We start from the raw sequence: 21,101 nt of genomic DNA, 5'->3' as shown, positions 1-21,101 counted from the left end.
ATGCCAGACCTTGGGCAGGGCAGTGGGGGCACGAAGATGAACAAGACATGCCCTGTGATTTCATGGAACTTTCAGTTTGGAAAACAGAAATAAAACATATCACCACAGCTAAAGTCTAAATTGGGATCCATGCTATCATCAAGAAGTATAGAGGGCCATCAGGTCATGGAATGGGGCCCTGCTTTTGATTGGGGGAGGGATGTCTCTGTATGTCACCCTGAGGGACAGACCTGGGATAGGTAAGAGCTGGTCAGGCAGAGAGCTGGGGGAAAGGGAGTTTCAGGCAGGGGGAAGCATGTGGGAGGCTCGAAGGGGCGTATGAGAAAGGGAAGGGTGAGTGGCAGGGGATGCTGGAGCCCAGGGTTTCTGTGGGGTGGGTCCTAAGAGATGAGACCAGAGAAGGGGCATGGGCTTGATTGCACAGGAAAGGCCCAGAGGCTGCAGGGATGGTCTCACTGACAAACTCACAGCCATCCTTCAGAAGTTCCTGTCCTCCTCAAGTCTCCCCTTCCAGATGAAATGTCCCTAGCCCTCCACTGTTTGTCATAGGACAGCGTTCATCCCTCATCTGCTGGACTTGCTTCAGACTGTCTCTGTCCCTGGCGGGAGAACAGGATCCCACCCTCCCAATGACGGCTTATGGGGTAGAGCGAATGGGCTGTTCTTGCCCCAGTGAAGTGTGGGATTGCGGTGACCTGGGGAGTGGTCATGCTCCCTTTTGCCATCAGGTCACATTCACTCTCCAAACCAGGTCTTTCCCACCCTGGAACTAAGTCGGTGATTTTTAAAACCCACGTGACAAACTTTGCACGTATTGCTGTTGATTTCATCTCACCGTGGCCTCTTGGAGTCCTGAGGCAGCAGCCCATTCCATGCACTTCCTGTACTCGCGCAGCTCAGGACAGCGAGTCCTGTGGCACCGCACTAGACTCTTCCAGTGTGTGACAAAGCCCCTGTCATCATCTCTATTCGTGTTTGGTTGAACCCAACTCTTTTATTTATTATTATTTTTCGAGACAGGGTCTCTCTCTATTGCCCAGGCTGGAGTGCAGTGGCATCATCTCGGCTCACTGCAACCTCAGCTTCCCAGGTTCAAGCAATTCTCATGCCTCAGACTCCCGAGTAGCTGGGATTATAGGCATGCGCCACCATGCCTGGCTAAGTTTTGTATTTTTAGTAGAGATGGGGTTTCAACATGTTGGCCAGGCTGGTCTTGAACTCCTGACCTCAAGTGATCCACCCTCCTCGGCCTCCCAAAATGCTGGGATTACAGGTGTGAGCCACTGTGTCTGGCCAGTCCCAACTCTTTGTCTTATCATTTAAGTTACACTTTTCTGCCTCTGTCCATTAGGAGGTCATGAACTATTCGATCACATTCTTGTTAAACTTGAGATGTTCTTTATCTATGTATCTCCCTTGGTGCATCATGGTGGTAATTCTGTCTCCTCCCCCAGCCAGAAACAAAATGGCCGTTGACACCTGTGGGGAGAGGCCTGGGCACTTCTGTTAAAAGCTTCCCCAAGAAATCTGCTGTCTGGTCCCTGGGGGTGAGCCAGGGGTAGAGGGTGAGGCTGCTGGGACCTCTCCAGAATGAGGCTTGCCAAGGACATGGCTGATGTGAGCCCTGACTTGGATGAGTACATAGAACAGGAGCCACCTTACATCTGAAAGACTTGGAAAGCTTCTGACTGTGTGGAGAATGGAACAGCTGAGGGAGGGGTGTGCACAGATCAGGAATGGGCAACCACCCCACTCCCCAAACACATGCATAGCCTTTCACCCCTTCTCAATGCTCCTCCAACTTCAGGGAGCAGCAGGATCACTGGGGCATGTGTTAAAATGCAGATTTCTGGTCCTTAGCTCAGGGATCCACTACCAGCAGGCATGGCAGAGCCTAGAAATCTGCATTTTAACCAAACGTCCAGGTGGCCCTGATGTGGTCTGTGGGCCACCAATGGAGAAACTACAGCTCATTCGACTGTCACAGCAGCCCCTAATCAGGAGCACTGAAAGGTAGAGGTCATGATTCCCAGTCTGGGAACCACAGGAAGGGGAAGAGAAATAGGGAGGGCTCCATCTCTGCATCTGTGTCCAGGATTTGAATAATTCTCATGACAGGTAGAAGTGCTTTGTGAACAAAACAGTGGGAACTCTATGTAAGAAGTTCTGTGATTGGCTGGGCCCTGTGGCTCATGCCTATAATCCCAGCACTTTGGGAGGTTGAGGGGGGCAGATCACCTGAGGTCAGGAGTTTGAGACCAGCCTGGCCAACATGATGAAACCCCATCTCTACTAAAAATACAAAAATTAGTCCGGGCATGGTGGCTCACACTTATAATCCCAGCACTTTGGGAGACCAAGGCAGGTGGATCACCTGAGGTCAGGAGTTCAAGACCAACATGGTGAAACCTGTCTCTTCTAAAAATACAAAAAAATTATCTGGGCATGGTGGCGGACACCTGTAATTCCAGCTACTTGGGAGACTGAGGCAGGAGAACTGCTTGAACCCAGGAGGCGGAGGTTGCCATGAGCCCAGATCGTACCACTGCACTCCAGCCTGGGCAATGAGAGTGAAACTCCATCTCAAAAAAAAAAAAAAAAAAAAAAAGAAAGAAATACAAATACAAATTCAAAAACTAGCCGGGCATAGTGGCATGCACCTGTAGTCCCAGCTACTTGGGTGGCGGGAGAATAGCTTGAACCCGGGAGGTGGAGAGGTTGCAGTGAGCTAAGATCGCACCACTGTACTCCAGTCTGGGTGACAGAGTGAGACTCAGTCTCAAAAAAAAGAACGTCTGTGATCACCTGATCCAGTGGTGTGTGCCAATTGTTTCAGCTACTCAGCAGGCTGAGGCGGGAGGATTTCTTGAGCCCAGGAGTTCGAGATCAGTCTGGGCAACATAGCGAGAGCCCATCTCTTTAAAACATTTTTAAAAAAAAGAATTTCTGTGATCATTAATAGTATTAATAAAGATACCAGTAACATCAGTAACTTAGCACTTTGGCTAGAGAGTGAGAAGGAGAGGCTGGGTTAGGACTTACTGTATCCTGGGCTGAGTGCAGTGGCTCTTGCCTGTAATTCCAGCACTTTGGGAGGCCGAGGTGAATGGATTGCTTGAGCTCAGAAGGTTGAGATCAGCCTGGGCAACATGGTGAAACCCCAGCTTAAAAAAAAAAAAAAAAAAAAAAAGGGGGTGTGTCTATAGTCCCAGCTACTCAGGAGGCTGAGGTGGGAGGATTACTTGAGGCTGGGAGGTGGAGGTTACAGTGAGCCAAGATTGTGCCACTACATTCCAGCCTGGGTGACAGAGTGAGATCCTGTCTCCAAAAAAAAAAAAAAGACAAAAAAAGTATTTATTGTACCCTGGAAACAGGGTCTCTGGAATGCATGCTGGGAACGGCTTGTCCACCCGGACTCTTACAGGCTCTTGGGAAATAAAAAGCCACTAAGAATTGTTCCTCAGCTCTGGGCTAGGGCTTTCTAGAAAGATCAGGCAGGTATGTCCCTGCTGAGGTTGCTGGCTGAGAGTTCCTTTTGTCCAAAGTGACCCCATCAGTGGGACTTTAAAAGGCAAAGAGAATTTAATTCTCTGATGCCTCCTCCAGGAGTGTGATAAAAATAAGGACGCCGACTGCTGAGTGCTCACACTGTGCATCATCTTGTTGAACGGTCAGACAAGCCCTGTGAGGGCTGTGGTCAGACAGATGAGGCAGTGACAGGAAGTAACTTGCCTGAGGTCACAGGCTGGTAAGGGGCAGAGTCAGGAGTTGAACTCAGGAAGGTTAGCTCCACCGGCTAGGATTGAGTCCTGGTTCAGTGTGACTTGCTGGGTGTATTTGTCCGGGATGCATTTGGCTGCAAGTAATAGAAAACCCAACCAACAGTGGTTTAAGCAAATCCTGAATCCTGAATAATGTTTTTTTTCTGACATAACACAAGGTTCTGGTTACTGGTGATAGTTCTGCAGTGTGGGGGCTGACATCCTTGTGATTTTCCAGGCCTTTCTTTCATGGTCACAAGGCAGCTGGTGAAGCCGTGGGTGTCATGTCTGAATTAGACAGGAAGGAAGGGTGAAGAGTGACAGGACATGTCCACTTGGGTCAGGAAAATGAGATATTCTTTCCAGGATCCTTCCCTTCCCTAGTGCATTTGGTCAGAACTGGGTCTGATGGACACCTGAGCTGCAGCGAGGCTAGGAAAGCACAAAGCATTAAACTTGGCTAAATCAAACAAGAGTTGTTCCCTGGGGTCAGATAAGGTCAAAAGAGAGAGAATGCACATCGTGGGGGCACTCCGAGTCAGCCACATTCCTCAAGCCTTAGTTTCTTCACTCACCCTCTGCCAAAGCTGTGGCTCGACCGTGTCTCCAAGCCCTGGTCAGAGCTTCTGGAGCTCTGCCTGCACTGGCTGGGCAGGGGCAGGGCTCTGTTGAGATCTCTAACGTCAATACCAACCTATACAAGTTCCACAGAGCCCAGCGCCTGCCAGCAGATCCGGCTGTAGTCATAGGGATCAGAAGGCGACCACTGGGATGCCTTTGGAGCTGGCCTTCCTGCACAGCTCTGTGTGCACTATTGGTGGGTACGGGAAGCCCTCCGAATGTCTTGAAGCCCAGGGCACCCTTCTGGTATTGTCATTGATTGTACACTCTGATCTATCCTGGACTTACAGGTCTGTCTGCCCTGCGGCTGTGGATGCTCAGATGCACTGGGTGCTCTGAGGGCAGGGCCAAGGCTAGTCATCCTGAAGTCCCCAGAGCTGTGGAGGCATCATTACATGTTTGTTTCCTGTCTGTTGCACCCAGGCACTAAAGATCTGGGGAGAGGATATCTGCAGCCATTTTCTTTAAGCTGAGCTGCTGTTGGGTGGGCGTGGACTGGGGAAGGTTCCAGTGGGAACCTTAGTGTGTTTTTCTCATTTGCATATGGGATGGGGTGGGAGAGAGGGTGATGGTCACTGTGGAGGCTCGTTTCCATGGAAACAGGATGGTAGCTGCCATGTGTGATGTTGGGGGAAGTCACCAGAGATTCTCTGGCCATGGGCTGAGGTGCCTGACATGAGTCAATCATGAATCAGGAAGGACTATCTCTGTTACATGGGACGGAAACTCTGAACCTGGTTTAAGGGAGTCTACCATCTCCTCTACTGAAAAGCCAAGGGGTCTCCAGCTTCAGGGCTCGCTTGCTCTAGAATCCTGAAAGATGTCTCTAGATGGTATGTGCTCCCATCCCACAGCTCTGCTAGTCTGTGCTGACTTCCATCCCTGGAGCTCTCTCGGTGGCCGGGTGGTGGCAGGCAGCTTGGGGCTCGCAGCTGGGGTCTCAGAGCAGACTCTCTCCAGTTCAGAGACACCTTTTCTTTCCCAGCAGTTCCAACCAGTACCGAAACTGAGCCTCTTTGGCTTGGATTGGCTGGCGTGGGGCACGTGCTCATCCCTAAGCCAATCACTGAGGGAGGGGTGGGCAGAGCTCCTATAGGCCAGACAGAGGTGAAGGCCCACCCCTGGCAGGATGTGTCAGCGCTGCCCCTACCACATGGCTGGGGGTGGGGAGGCTGGAAAGGGGTGCTGGACAGGGAGGACCCCAGGCCAGGTCTTGTTACTCTTGGAGTTTACAAGGGCACCCTGGCTGGTGGCAACCAAGCCGTTTAGGTGGCCTACCGTGAACTATCATTAACTGACTGATCTGGGCTTACACCCATGATGGTGTTACATCCTCACAATCCCCAGAAATTAGTATTGTTAACCCCACTTTGCAGATAAGAAAATGGCGTCTCAGAAAGATTGGTAGCCTGCCTCAGGACACGCCCAGCCTTTGTGGATCAGATCTGGGATTGCTCAGGTCTGGCTGGCCCCAGGCCTCGTGCTCACCCATGACATGAAGGAGTTGTACCTTTCCAGAGGCTGAAATGTAAGCAGTTGATTTGCCTCTGAGGACTTGGAAGCCTCACTAGCCCTCAGAAAGCAGTGAGGTGAGTCCCCTGAGAAGAATGTTTCCCCCAGGCTCTGGTAGAGCTGAAAGCATCTCTGCCCCACACAGAGCCCACTCTCTGGTTCCCAGCAGCCGTTCCCACCTGCATGCTGCCAAGACTACTCTGGAGTAATGGAGCTAAGTTTCACGGGAGGCAGACATCATGAGGCATATACTAAAATTATTCATTGTTTATCTGAAGCTCAGATTTAACTGGGAAGCTTCTATTTATCTGGCAACTCTACCCAGAGATAAACCACTGGAGTAAAGTCACCTGAATGGAGGCTTGGAGAGAGAAGGTCCAGGTCTTCTGCCACTGAGGTTCCTGGAGTTGCCCTGGTTCCCACCTGCCTGGGTTCTATCTTTGCAGCCCATCCTTCAACTTTGTGGCCAACCCAGCATTCTTCCCCTAAATCCCTCTTGTACTCTGAGCTTGGCCTGAGTTGCTTTCAGAGCATCAGTCAAGTGGGCTTAATCACCTCTGTTCTTTGGCCTCATAGGTTTGTGTAAGGAACTATGGGTGTTGCTGTGGTCTGAATGTGTCTCCCATAGTTCATGTGTTGGCAACCTAATCCTAAGTGCAACAGAGTTGAGAGGTAGGACCTTTAAGAAGTGGCCAGGTCATGAGGACTCACCCCTTGTGGATGCATTAATGCCATTATTGTGGGAGTGGGATGGTTATTGTGGGAGTGGGTTCCTGATACGGATGAGTTTGGCCCCTGGCCTCTCTCACACACACTTTCTTACCCTTCTGCCATGCGATGACACAGCAAGAAAGCCCTCGCCAGATGCGGCTCCTTGATGTTGGACTTCCCAACCTCCAGAATCATAAACCGAATTAATTTATTTTTAAAAAATAAATCATCCAGTCTTTCTACTTCTGTCACAGCAGCAAAAAACGGACTAAGACAGGTGTCTTAGTCTGTTTGGGGTGCTCCGGCAAAATACCATAAACCGGGTGGCTCATAAACAACAGAAATCTAGTTCTCACAGTTCTGGGGGTTGGGAAGTCCAAGATCAAGGTGCTGGCAGATTCGATGTCTGGTGGGGGCCACTTCCTCATAGATGAGTCTTTTCACTGAGTCCTCACTTCAGTCCTCACATGAAGGGGCGGATGAGTTTCCTTTTGCCTATTTTAAAAAGGTGCTGCCCGGTGCAGTAGCTCACACCTGTAATCTCAGCACTTTGGGAGGCTAACGTGGGTGGATCACAAGGTCAGGAGTTCAAGACCAGCCTGGCCAAAACCCCGTCTCTACTAAAAACTACAAAAAATTAGCTGGGTGTGGTGGCAGACGCCTGTAATCCCAGCTACTCGAGAGGCTGAGACAGGAGAATTGCTTGAACCCGGTGGCAGAGGTTGCAGTGAGCCAAGATTGCACCACTGCGCTCCAGCCTGGGCGACAGAGTGAGACTCCATCTCAAAAAAAAAAAAAAAAAAAATTGTATATAAAATAAAATAAAAAGGTGCTCATCTCATTCTTGAGGGCTCTGCCTTCATGATCTAATCACCTCCCCAAAGGCCCTAATACCATCACCTTGGGGAATAGAATTTCAATATATGAATTTTAGGTGGATATAAATATTCAGACCATAGCAATGGGTGAAAGGACCCATAAATCATGAGGTGCTGGCCACAGTCAAGGGTTAATGTTATTACCCCCAAATCCTCTCCATTATTTCCTTCCTCCTCTCCCCACTTCCCTCCCTCTCTCCACAGAACACCTACTGTGTGCTGGGTCCCGGATATTGGCAATGGCTGGTGGTCTAGTTATCAACCAACACAAGCCTGAGTCATCACAGAGCTGCCTCCTGACAGATGATCTGTGATTTCCAGCATCTCAGCTTCCCTTCCATTAGCTACATCTTAAATCACATTTTAAGAAAGCCCCCGTGGGCCCCTTGTGAAGATTGAGGAAACACCCTATTTTTATCAGCCGCACACAGAAATCATCCCCTGGGCGGGGTATTTCCTGGAAAGATGTTAAACCTCAGTCATTTCTTGTGGCTTCTTGTCAGCTCCAAGCTTTTTTTTTTTTTTCTTTTTTCTTTTTCTTTTTCTTTTTTTCTGATCTTGTCCCTCAAATTATTTGTTTGACAAGCTCGCACAGGGAATCCACCTCTAAGTCAGAACCTGGGCTGGGCACTGGGGACCCAGCGGGGGCTCTGAGTCAGCCCCTGCTCTGAGGAACAGGGACAGGCGCCCAGAGGTGCCCTCATCGAGGATCAGTGGGACACCAGGCAGAAGAGCTCATCTCTGCCTGTGGGTGGGGTCTGGAGAGGGCCTCATGTGATTCGTGGGCGCGTGTGAACTGAGGTAACAGTTGAGGCTGCGATACAATAATAGCTCACATTTCTTGGCTGTTCCTTGAGCACTAGATCTGTATATGAACACGTTTCAGGTCAGTGACTTGCCCAAAGTCACATGGTGCACAAGCAGCAAGCTGGCATTGGAACCCAGCTCTGTACTCTGACCATCGGGTGGCACTGCCCTGGAGGATGCTGGCCCTGGTCCTAGTGCTGTGGTGGGCATTGTGCCTTCCGCCCACCTGGTCAGCAGAGGGTCATGCTCCTGAGCCGGAGACACTGGCCTGCTCTGGCCTTGCTGGTGACTGATGCAGTGGGAGAGGGGGCAGGTCACACAGAGCTCCTGGGTCCCTTGGTACCTGACTGTGGGACATGAATCCCTTCTTTTTTGAGACGGAGTTTTGTTCTTATAGCCCAGGCTGGAGTGCAGTGGCGCAATCTCAGTTCACTGCAATCTCTGCCTCCTGAGTTCAAGTGATTTTCCTGCCTTAGCCTCTTGAGTAGCTGGGATTACATAGGCATGCGCTACCATGCCCAGCTAATTTTTTTTTTTAATATTTTTAGTAGAGACAGGGTTTTGCCGTGTTAGCCAGGCTGGTCTTGAACTCCTGACTTCAGGCAATCCACCTGCCTCGGCCTTGCAAAGTACTGAGATTACAGGCATGAGTCACCATGCCTGGCCTGACATGGGCCCCTTCTGTCTCAGTTTCCTCATCTACAGTGGGTGCCGTAATCCAACTGAGAGAGGAGTACTTGATGGAAGTGGCATGAAGCTCGTGGCAGGTAGTGAGTGCTCAGATAACCTTTCTAAACCAACCAGGACCCTGAGTTCCAGTTGACAGAAACAGTACAAGCAGGACCTAGAACCCAAAAGGAAGACACTGGTTCAAATAACCGGGGAGAGCAGAGGGTAGGTAAGGGATCTGGGCTCAGCTGGAGGGAGGGCCTCCAAGCATGCGGTCAGGAGCCTGCCTCTCTCCAGCTCTTGCTTCACTCTTCCTTTATGTTGGCAAAATTCTCAGGCCACCACGGAGCCACGGTGGCCTCCGCATTTGCAGGCTGTGGCTCAGTCAGGGAGAGGACCTCTTCCCTGCAGTCCTCGCTCGTGGGCTGGGCTGCCTTCGTGGTCCACCAGAGATCACATGCCTATCCTGAACCAACCATGGTGGCCCGGCTGGGGGCATGGGATCCTCTGGTGGACCAGGCCTGGGTCTCTGGACCTCTGCTAGGAGCCAGGAGCTGGGGAGGGAGGCTCTTCAAGGAATAAGGTCGAAGTAGAAGGTGCTGGGAAGAAATGATGTCCGCCCTCCCTACACTCCTTGGCACGGTCCCTCCACCAGCCTGGCCACACTGGAGCCCCTCTCCCCAGAAGACAGCCACCTCCTCCTGGGGAGACTTCAGGATGGAAGTACTCTCTTTAAAGCAACATTGCTTACCTAATTAAGCGCTTAGGAGCTGGCAGGAGGTAGTGGGGAGGTTTTGTTGATTTCTTTTTTAGACTTTTAGCACTGAAGTTGCGTGATAAAGTAACTGTGTAATTAGGAATTAATTTCTCACCCCCGTAAGCGATGTCTTATTTGGGGCCTGAGGGGAGTCAGCCCACAGGGCGGCCCTTCCTTACCTTCTCTTTTTGGAATGTGGGCAGGAAGTCCCAGCTGTCTTGGCTGTCACTGGGGTGGAAAGAGGAGAAGGGGAGGGAGATAGCTTCTACCATCCCAGGTGGCCTCAGCAAAAATTGAGACATGGTGCTCGTGCCTAACTCGGCACCTAGGATGAGCAGAGACTCAGGGGAGATGGACTGAGGCCAGATTACGGAGGGCCTTGAAGGTCTCTTTGTTCTGAAGGCAATGGGGAGTCACTGAGGGTTTTAAGTGGGAGTGACACAGCTAGATCTGAGTTTAGGAGATTTCTGCTGACTGAGTAAGGGACGTAGGGGAGGAAGCAGGGGTCAGGAGGGCAATTGGGAGGCTTGTGCCACTGTAGGGACAGAGGGCTGGTGATCTGGGCTAAGACAGGGAGGGTGGAACTGTCAGCAGGCTGTCCCAGGTTGGGCCGATTGGTGCATGGAGTCATTGTCAAGACAGCGAGGTTCCCGGGACAGAGACTTAAACCCACAGTTCCTCCCTCCCAAATAAGTGCTCTTCCCTCTTCCCTCCTCTCTCTCCATCCTTGTCCGGTGTCCTCCTCTCTAACCTCTTCTGCTCAGAGAAGAATGAGAACTACTCAATTCTTCACTGTGCACCTATGTTTCTTCCTCACTGAATGCATTTATACGCTGTCTCATTCCCCCAGACAGGAGATGCAACCACCGCAGAATACCCCCAAATGGTTCATGAAGTGGAGAAGTAAGAGTTAGGACCCAGTAGAAATGTTTAAGGAAATGGATTCCCTGGAAGGATCTACAGTGTCAAGACCTTTCATGCTGCTAAGAACTCAGTAACATCATATTTCCTTTTTTGACTTGGTTGCCAGGAAGCTCAGAGCTAAGATCTTGACACCAGATTCTACAGGAACGTTTTCTTGGGGGAACTTTTCACCGGGGTCTGAGGGCTGTACCTGGTGGGTTCTCAGGGGGAATTTGGGGAATGTTTGCCACAGACGTAGACTGAAGGTGTGTTCCTGTGCTGAAGACCCACAGGGTCAGGTACAGGGTGAGGGGAAGGGGATGGGCCAGTGTGTTGCTCCGGGTCTGTCCTATTTGGACCAGCTCAGAGTGTCTGGGAGCTTCAGATGCACTGCCAGGCAGCGGCTGCTTCCGTTCCCCTCCAAGATTGGGGCGGATGGCGGGGAGGTTGCCCAAGTCTGTAGCCAAGAGCACATGTGTCTGATCAGCCTCCTGTGGCAAAGCTGGGGTCTGGGAGGTGTTCAGATCCTAAAGTTACTAACTGGGTCATCGTGGGCCCCCCTGTGACATCCAGTCACAACTCATATCTCATTGAAGACCCCGGGGTCAGTCTTTTCCTGCCACCCCTTGTTGTAGAGAAACACAAAATGCAAGAAAACACTCTGTCGGCTGGGCACAGTGGCTCGTGCCTGTAATCCAGCACTTTGGGAGGCCAAAGCGGGTGGATCACCTGAGATTGGGAGTTCGAGACCAGCCTGACCAACATGGAGAAACTCCATCTCTACTAAAAATACAAAATTAGCTGGGCATGGTGGTGCGTGCCTGTAATCCCAGCTACTTAGGAGGCTGAGGCAGGAGAATCGCTTGAACCCGGGAGGCGGAGGTTGTGGTGAGCCGAGATAGTGCCACTGCACTCCAGCCTGGGCAACAAGAGTGAAACTCCGTCTCAAAAAAAAAAAAAAAGAAAAAAAGAAAACACTCTTTGTCATCAAGGGGCTGAATTGTGCACGGGGGCATTCTTACCCCCCAGCCTATCCTGGAGCAGGGGCCATGGTTGATGCCCTCACTTAACTGAGAGTCAACAGTCCTAGACTGGGCGGGGAAGGTGGAGCTGGGTGGCCCTGTGGGGGATGGGAGTTAGGGACCAGCAGGGGGGTCATTCCAAGGGCTCTCTCAATGAGGCAGTCATGGATGTGGCTTGCCCTGGTCTGCGGTGGAGTGGAGAGAGGCTGTGGCAGGAGAGAGTAATGGGCCCACGCTCAAATGAGTGGAGATTGAAATGGGTTCCCACAGGTAAAGAGAACAGTGCCGGGCACCCAGTAGGGCCTCAAACAGCCTTGCTTTTCTGTCTACCCATCCATCTTGCAGGCATCTGTTTATTTTCATGGCGAGGCTTCATGGGGATGGGAACAAGTCCTCGATGAGTGCCTGCCAGAGCTGGGCAGGTGTGCCCTCTGGGCCCTGGGAAGGCAGCACATGGGTGGGTTCAGTCTGGTGTGGGCTGGGAGCCCCCACCTCCAGCTCATCCAGCAAAGCATGAACTGAGCCTGAGGGCGTTCCCAGCTCTCCCTAGGGACTGACTCTCCCCCACCCCGCCCCCCACAGGATCTGGAAAACCAAGGCAGGAGGAAGAGGGGCCGCGTCTGTGTGGGGGTGTGGCATGGTGGGGAGGGCTGGCTGGAGCTGGTCCTGGCTGCCTGCGATGGGACTCGGCAGTCCTGGGCCCCGCGGGTGCCAGCACCTGTTTATGTGCCTGTGTGTGCCACCCCCGCAGCCCCTCCGTCACACGTGTCTCCCGGCTGCCTGGAGAGCTCTTTCTACAAAATGTGAAAATGACAGTTGGGCTCACCCACGCGCAGAATCCTCATGCAGTCCCGCTCCCTTGCTGCCCCTTCCAGGTCACCGTCGGCCCTCACCCTCTCTGCCTGGCTGCTGCCCGCCTCCCCCCGCACCCCCTCCTCTCCCCGCCCCTCCCTCAACCCTCTGTTCCCTCCTCCTGCTCCTTCCCCTGCCCCCCTTCTCTCTCCCTTCTCTCTGCCAGCTCCCCCTCTCACTTTCCTCCCTCCCCCTCAGGTCCCCAAGGTCTCTGTCTCTAGCTCTAGGTCTCTGTCTCCAGTTCTAGGTCTCTGTCACTTTTTTGGGTCACTCCCCCTCATCTGCGTTTGGGCTTGAGTAGGAGGGTGCATGTATGAGGATGTCCAAGAAGGGAGTGTGTGTGTGTGCAGGTGTGCAGTTGTGTGCATATGTTTGTGTTTGTGTGGGTGTGTGGTTGTGTGCATGTGTGTGACTCTGTGTAAGTGTATGTGTGTGCAAGTGTGTGGTGTGCATGTGTGTGACTGTGGAGGTGCGTGACTGTGTGCGGGTGTGTGGCTGTGTACGTGACTGTGTGTGTGTATGTGGTTGTATGCATGTGTGTGACTCTGTGTGGAGGTGTGTGACTATGTGTGGGTGTGTCGTGTGCATGTGTGACTGTGGAGGTGTGTGACTGTGTGTGGGTGTGTGGTTGTATGCGTGTGTGACTGTGGAGGTGTGTGTCTGTGTGTGCGGGTGTGTGATTGCGTGTGTGTGTGGTTGTGTGCATGTGTGTGACTCTGTGTGCAGGTGTGTGACCGTGCAGGTGTGTGGCTGTGTGCGTGTGTGTAACTGTGTGCAAGTGTGTGACCGTGGGTGTGCGTGTGTGTGTGCAGGTGTGTGCATGTGTGTGACTGGGTGTGTGGTTGTGTGTGTGTATGTGACTCTGTATGCAGGTGTGTGACCGTGCGTGTGTGCACACAGGTGTGGAGGTGTGTGTGCACGCGCGCATGCAGGAGCCTGAGTCTGTGCTCCAGCGGGTGGGGGATGGATGATGGTGGCATTTCAGGGAACGGAGCTTTCACTCAATGACTCTTCAAGCAGCGGGAGGGGGTGGCGGCTTCACAACAGTCGGACAGGTTTGTGCAGCGTGTAGGAAAAGCCTTCATTTCCTACTGACAGTGGTGACATGGGTGGTGACAGGTGGAGCTGGCAGCAGCGCTGAAGTCCTGGGGTGGGAGGTGCTGGGGGAAGGGTCTGGTGATGGGGGCAGGGGGGTGATCCTGGGAATGCAGGCCAGACCCATCTCCCAGTGCCCTGCAACTGAGGTTTGCTGTGCTTCCACCATGAAGGGACGTCAGAGGTCTGCCTCTTGCGGGAGATCTGGGAAGACTTCCTGGAGGAGGCAAACTGCCTCCAAAGAGCTGCAGGGCTGGTTGAGCATGGAAGGACTGTGGGGCATGGAGCTGTTTGGTGCAGGAGATGTTCCTTCCGCTTTCAGAGGCTGCTCTGGAAACTGGGGCTGACATGGGCCACGGGCCAGGAGGATGGGCCTGAAGGGCAGGAGCCACCTGGCACAGTGCTAGGCACACAGCAGGGGCCCAACGTCTGTGCTCCCTTCACGCCCTGAGCCCCTGCCCACATCTGTCACCAGCGCCATTTACAGAGGGAGAGACAAGGGCCACAGAAGCAACCCCAGGCCACACGTTGGCCGGATGTAGCTGGAGATCCGACCGCTGTCTTTACTTGCCCTGTCTGGGCAGCTGTGTGCAGGTGGCTGGAGAATGCTGTGGCCCAGGCCCTGACCCCAGCTGGCCTCCAGCACCATCTCTCACTCTTTCCCCTTTCTCTGCAGGATGGTCGAGTACTCCCTGGACCTTCAGAACATCAACCTGTCGGCCATCCGCACTGTACGCGTCCTGAGGCCCCTCAAAGCCATCAACCGCGTACCCAGTGAGTCAGCCCCACTCTGTCCACACATTCCTGGCTGATCCATCCCTGGCCAACCCATCCCTGGTCTGCCTAGGCAGTGCCCATCCCCCACCCTGCTTCATTCACTAGGAGAAGACTGACCAGGGCCTGGGTGGGCGCAGGGATCCTGCGGTGTCTGGACAGATGTGCCCTGCTCCCATGGAGCTCATGGACCTGAAGATACTGGCAGGTGGCCCCGATGCCTCTGAGTCCCAGGAGAGCCTGGAGAGCATGCTGGGGAGTCTGGCTTTTCAGGAACAAAGGGTTTATGGGGGAGTGGTCTTCATAGGATGTCAAGGCGAGCACCCGTAGGAAAAGAAGCTGCTTAGTTTGAAGGAGGACATCATAGAGCATTTCACTGGGGCAGTGAAACCTGACTCCCTCACTTGTGCTGACTGACTTAGAACTTGAGCTCTGTCACTCACCCACCACAGATCCATGTACCTACTCACCCATATGCCTAGTCACCTGTTCATCCATCCACCTGTCCACCTATCCACCTGTCCATCCATCCATCCATCCACCCACCCATCTGTCTACCCACCCATCTGTCCATCCATCTATCTGTCCACCCATCCACATGTCTGTCCATCCACCCACCCACCCATCCACCCACCCATCCATCCACTCATCCATCCACCCACCCATCTGTCCATCCATCTATCTGTCCACCCATCCACATGTCCATCCATCCATCCATCCATCCATCCATCCATCCACCCACCCACCCACCCATCTGTCTACCCACCCATCTGTCCATCCATCTATCTGTCCACCCATCCACATGTCTTTCCACCCATCCATCCATCCACCCACCCACCCATCCACCCATCTGTCCACTCATCCATCCACCCATCCACCTGTCCACCCATCTACCTGTCCACCCATCCACCTGTCCATCCATCCACCCATCCATCCATCACCCATCCAACCATCCACCCACCCACCCATCCACCCACTCATCCATCCATCAACTCATCCATCCATTCACCCACCTGTCCATCCATCTACCTGTCCACCCATCCACCTGTCCATCCGTCCATCCATCTGCTCATCCTTCTAGCCATCTTCCCATTTGTCCATTCATCCATCTGTACCGTCAGCCAGACATCCACCTGTCCATCCATTCATCCACCCATCCACCTGTCCATCCATCCATTTACCCACCCACCTAGTATTAAGAGAGGTTATCTTGCAACCATAAGCCCTGACATCTGCCCAGCCTTACAGAATTTTCATGTCCATGGCCTGTTTTGAGCCTTACAGGCACTCTGAGGGAGGTGAGCTGTTCCCATTTTACAGATGAAAAAACTAAGACTTGGAGACGAGGTTACCTGCCCAGGGATGTACTGCCAGTGAGTAGCAAAGGCTGGAGCCAGTTAGGTCTTCTGACTCCTTACTGCTCTCTTTTAGGGATGGGGTGGAGATTGGGGAAGGAGAGGATGAGGGCCCTACCTGCCTTCCCGGGTTTGGGGTTTGTTTTTTTTTTTTTTTTTTTTGAGACGGAGTCTAGCTCTGTCGCCCAGGCTGGAGTCCAGTGGCACGATCTTGGCTCACTGAAACCTCCACCTCCTGGGTTCAAGCAATTCTCCTCCTGTCTCACCCTCTAGAGTAGCTGGGACTACAGGCACGTGCCACCAACCCTGGCTAATTTTTGTATTTTTAGTAGAAATGGGGTTTCACCATATTGGTCAGGCTGGTCTTGAACTCCTAACCTCAGGTGATCCACCCACATTGGCTTCCCAAAGTGCTGGGATTACAGGCGTGAGCCGCCCCGCCTGGCTGCATGGGGCTTTTATAGGCATCTACCCACTTCCTGTGGTCCAGGAACTTGACATCTGATGGCTCAACAACCTGTGGGAGGCTCAGAGAAGTAAAAAGTGGCTCACATAAAGTCAAACAGCAATTCAGCAGCAGGGCTGGAATCTGAACAGAGTTCTGTCTGTCCTCAGCCCAGCTTATTTCCTGGCTCTGTCTGACCCCTTGCTTCTCTTCCCTGCCTAAGCTTCTGTTTCCCCATCTGCCAAACAGTGCAGGTCTCCTGGCACCTGCTCCTCCTCCACAGACAGTACTATCACCATTTCCCTAATTCCTAGCCCTGGGGCCTTGGGGCTCTGTCATCCACCCCACCCAGCCAACCTCTGTGGTCCATCAATCCTGAGTACCCTGTGGGGCTGGCCTGACCCTGGGCTTGCAGAATGCATCGGTCAGTCTGGGCATGCCTGGCGAGGCAGGAGAGGCCACATGCTTCAGGATATCTGTGGAGCAAGGTGACCAGGAGGGTGGCAGAGCTGTCTGAGCCTGGAGGGTGGCCCAATCCTGCTTTGTTCTGAGAGGGACTGGCTTGGGTTGGGTAGGGCACAGAGGGGGCCCTGGGGGCTGGGGTCTCAAGGTCACAATATGATAGGAAACGCTGGGGGTCCTGAGTGCTACTGTGAGGGTCCTTGGGAAGGGTTGGGAGGCGAGGTAGGGCGAGTGAGTAGTGGGAACCAAAGCTGTGCGGTAGTGGGAAGGGCAGTTCAGCTCTACCAGTCCGGCCCCTTCCCACTGCCCTGGGGAGACCCCCTTGGGGGCGGGGAGGTGACATGCAGAGAGACCATTTTAGGGCCAGCTTCTCTCTGTCTTTCTCATCCCCTCCAATCCCAGAGGGCTTCTTGAAGATCACCGAGTTCAAAACCATCTTTCCTACATTTAACAAATGAGGAAACTGAGGCCCAGAGAGGGTCGTGGCCAGTCCAGGGTCACACAGCAATCCAGTGTAACCAAACAGCAGTTCAGGAAGGACCAAACCAAACCAGCACACCTTCCCCAACAGTGTGTGATTTTCTCCCACGTGCCCCGCCTGCCTTTACTGGGAAATGAGCCAAAAGGTGGCCTCCGTATACTCAGCACCCAGAACTCTGCCTGGCGAACAGAAGGTGCTCCAAAGAGACGTGTGAAATGGACACAGTCAGCAGGTGTACTGAGCTGTGTGCTGTGCCAGGACCACAGAGCTGTACATGCTCCTGTGCCAGGCATGAGGAGGCAGGGAGAATGGGGCTGGTGTCAGGAGGCCTCCCAGAGAAGGGGATGTTTGAGCTGAGACCCAGGGGAGGATGGGGATTGAGTGGGTGGAGGGGGAGGGCTGGGTGGCAGTTGCGTGGAGGTCAGGGAGTGCAAAGGGCTTGGGGAGGGAGCTGCGGGAGCTGGGGGTTGTGAGCTGGGTGGACCAAGGGGTGGGGCATGAGGCTGGAGAGGACAGGGCCTGGGCATGGACCATGTGCCTGAGGGCAGTGGGAGCGTGGGAAGAGGTTAGCAAGTGGTTGCTTTAGAAACACCCCTGACCAGAGTGCGGGCAGGCAGTGCGGGTGAGCTGGACAAGGGACTGCTCCTGGAACAGTGTGAGCTAATGACCGGTACTGGGCAGGGGCAGGCAGGAGGCAGAGCAGCAAATGGATGGGAGAGGTACTGCTGAGCCCAGTCTAGGTCCTCCTTGAGTGTCTGGTGTGGGCAGCTGGGTGGGCGGGAGGGACCTCGGCTTTCAGGGGGCAGCACAGGGGGCCATGTCGCTCCTGGGTCCCACCCACAGTGCTGCCTGTTTCTGTCCTGGGGAGGGCAGGGGATGCCCTCAGCAGGCAGCTGCCATGGGGCCACGGTCACACTCCAGGTCACGGAGCCCACAGGCACAGTCACATTTTAGAGGTGTGTGCACATTGCAGGGGGTCGCGCACGAGGGATGTTTGTGCGTGATCTTGATCTGAACCTCCTGTCAGGTCTAGGGTCTGCCCAGCAGGGGACAGCACACTGTGCTGGGACCGCTGAGGCTGGAGGCGGGCTCAGGGGCATGGGATGGGACACGGGGCAGAGGCCTCGCTCTTGCCAGGTGGGCTTCTCTACATCTGTGTGAGGGTGTGTGTGGGTGTGAGGGTGTGTCCACCAGAGAACATGTGTGAGGACATGCGTGTGCACAAGTGTGTATGTTCAAGGAAGGGTGTGCACGGGTATGTGCCTTTGAGGTGTGTGGGCACATGTAAGTACATGGGAGAGTGTGTTTGCGTCTGACAGTGTGTGCATCTGAGGATGTGTGTGCACATGTGAGCATATGTGAAGGCCTGCACACGTGAATGGGCACATGTGAGAGTGTGTACATGTGAGAGTGCCTGTGAAGGTGTCTGTGCTGTGAGGGTGTGTGCTGTGTGTCTGCCTGTGAGGGTGTGTGTGTATGCCTATGAATATGTTCATGCCTGAGCATGTGTGTGCTTGTGTGTGTGTGCTGGGGGTGTGTGCCTGTTTGTGTGTGCCTGTGTGTGTGTGTGTATGTGTGCTGCGAGGGGATATGCCTGTGAGCGGTGTGTGACTGTGAGGGTGTGTGTGGTATGAAAGTATGTGTGCCTGTGAACATGTAAGTGTCTATGAGCCTGTGTGTGCCTGTGGGGGTGTGTGTCCGTGAATGTGTGTGCTTGTGAGGGTGTGTATGTCTGTGAAAGGGTATGTGTCAAGAGTGTGTGTGCCTTTGAGCATGTGTGCGTCCATTGCCTGTGAGGGTGTGTGTGTGAAATGTGTGTGTGCCTGTGAGGGTGTGTGTGTGCCTGTGAGGGTGTGTGTGTGAAGTGTGTGTGTGCCTGTGAGGGTGTGTGCCTGTGAGGGTGTGTATGCCTATGAAAGGGTGTGTATGTGTAAAGATTGTGTGTGTGCCTGTGAGGGTGTGTATGTCTATGAAAGGGTGTGTATGTGTCAAGAGTGTGTGTGTGCCTCTGAGCTTGTGTGTGTCCATAAAGGGGTATGCCTGTCAGGATGTGTGCGTGCCTGTGCACATGTGTGTCATTGTGTGTGCTGTGTGCCTGTGAAAGGGTATGCAAGAGGGTGTGTGTGTGAAGAGTGTGTGTGCCTGTGGTGTATACCTATGAGCATGTGTGTGTGTGCGTGTGAAGAGTATGTGTGCCTGCGAGGGTGTGTGCGTGTCTGTGTGTGAAGGGTGTGTGTGTATATATCTGTGAATGTGTGTGGGTTCCTGTGTGTGCCTGTTAGATTGTGTCTGTGAGGGTTTTTGTGTGTGAAAAGTGTGTGTGCCTTTGTGTTTGTGAGGGTGAGTGTGTGAAGAGTGTGTGTGCGCCCGTGTGTGTAGACAGCATGTGTGTGTGTCTGTGAAAGCGTGTGTGAAGAGCGTGTGTGTGCCTGTGTGTGCCTGCGAGGGTGTGTTTGTGAGTGCGTGTGTGTGTGAAGAGTGTGTGTGTCTGTGAGGGTGTGTGTATGAAGAGCATGTGTTTGCCTGTGTGTGTAGAGAGCATGTGTGTGCCTATGAGGGTGTGTGTCTGAAGAGTGTGTGTGTGTGCGCGGCTGTGAGGGTGTATGTGTGTGAAGTGTGTGTGTGTGTCTGTGTGTGTAGAGAGCATGTGTGTCCCTGTGAGGGTGCATGTGTGTGAAGAGCGTGTGTGTGCCTTGCACATGTGTGTGGGCCCCTGTGCCTCTCCCTCTCGGTCCTCTTTGCTCCTCCTGGTTCCTCTCCTGCTGTGTGGGGAGTTCATTAAGCTGCTCCCCGGAGGTGGAGGACACTCCTGGTCCCCAGCACCAGCCTGCCTGGCCTCTGGGGAAGGCAGGGATTGACCCTGTGCCCAACATCCCCGTGCGCTCCAATTACAGAGGGAGCCCCGAGTGGGCTCCGAGCCTTTCCTGAGGGTCTCCTCCTGCTAGTGGCCACCGCTAGCAGGAGCAAGGAGCGCCGAGTTGGGGGAGTGTCTGCTTCCGGCCGCTGAGCCTGATTTCGCCTCTCAGCCACAGCCTGAAAAGTCTCCCAGAACCAGCACTGGTGAGTTACTGGGAGCGCTGGCCCTCCAGCACCTGGTGTTCCCCTGGAAGGGCCCTGCGATCCTCACAGGCCATTGATTCTACAGGAGCCCCAGGCTGTTGAAGCACGTGGGGCTGAAAGTCCGTTGGTCTAACCCTCATTTCACAGGACACACAGCTTTGTCCTTAGGTGCTGGCTCCTCTGCCCAGAGCCACCAGGGAGTGAGTGACTTGAGGTGGGGAAGGGGTGGATCGGGCTCTTAGAAGTGCTTCCTAGAGAGATTTCATAGATCGCCTATTTTATTATTTTCTTTTCTTTTTGAATATGATTTTCCTGCGGACATTCCTCCTACTTATGGTTTGAGCTGCTTCTGCCCTGGGATACATACTTTTTTTTTTTTTTTTGAGATGGCATCTAGCTCTGTCACCCAGGCTGGAGTGCAGTGGTGCAATCTTGGCTCACTGCAACCTCCGCCTCCCGGTTCAAGAGATTCTCCTGCCTCAGTCTCCCGAGTAGCCAGGATTACAGGTGCTCACCACCACATCCAGCTATTTTCGTATTTTTAGTAGAGACGGGGTTTCACTGTGTTGGCCAGGCTGGTCTCCAGCCCCTGACCTTGTGATCTACCCGTCTTGGCCTCCCAAAGTGCTGGGATTACAAGCATGAGCCGCCATGCTGCCGGGACACAGTCTTTTCAACAGTAGCCCGTAGCTTTCAGTCTCGTCACTAGAGGGCAAGCTAGAGAGCTGGTGATGGGCACAGTCGAGCGATGGGTTATTAATTACAAAGCTGTGAGGAGTGGGCTGGTTGCCTGCAGTTTAAAAATACAGCGAAGTCTGCAAAGCTCCAGCACGAACAACCAGGAAGATGCAAGTGTGGGGTCAGGGAATAAAAGTTCTGGTCTTAGCTCTGCCATATTGCCTGCTGTGTGACCTGAGAAGTCCCTTGGCATCTCTG

General features: G+C 53.4%; 1 protein-coding gene across 1 annotated transcript in view; it reads left to right on the top strand.

Moving 5' to 3' along the window:
* CACNA1I (calcium voltage-gated channel subunit alpha1 I) overlaps positions 1-21,101 on the top strand; it is a 119,292-nt gene that overhangs the window by 35,597 nt on the left and 62,594 nt on the right. The window contains 1 exon segment of the mRNA XM_030914993.1: positions 14,265-14,362. Coding sequence (XP_030770853.1) covers positions 14,265-14,362 — 98 coding nt within the window.

Source organism: Rhinopithecus roxellana, chromosome 13 (assembly GCF_007565055.1).
Source record: "Rhinopithecus roxellana isolate Shanxi Qingling chromosome 13, ASM756505v1, whole genome shotgun sequence".
Taxonomy (NCBI): Eukaryota; Metazoa; Chordata; class Mammalia; order Primates; family Cercopithecidae; genus Rhinopithecus; species Rhinopithecus roxellana.
The sequence above is the reverse complement of the archived record's forward strand: the minus strand, read 5'-3'. Positions and strand labels throughout refer to the sequence as shown.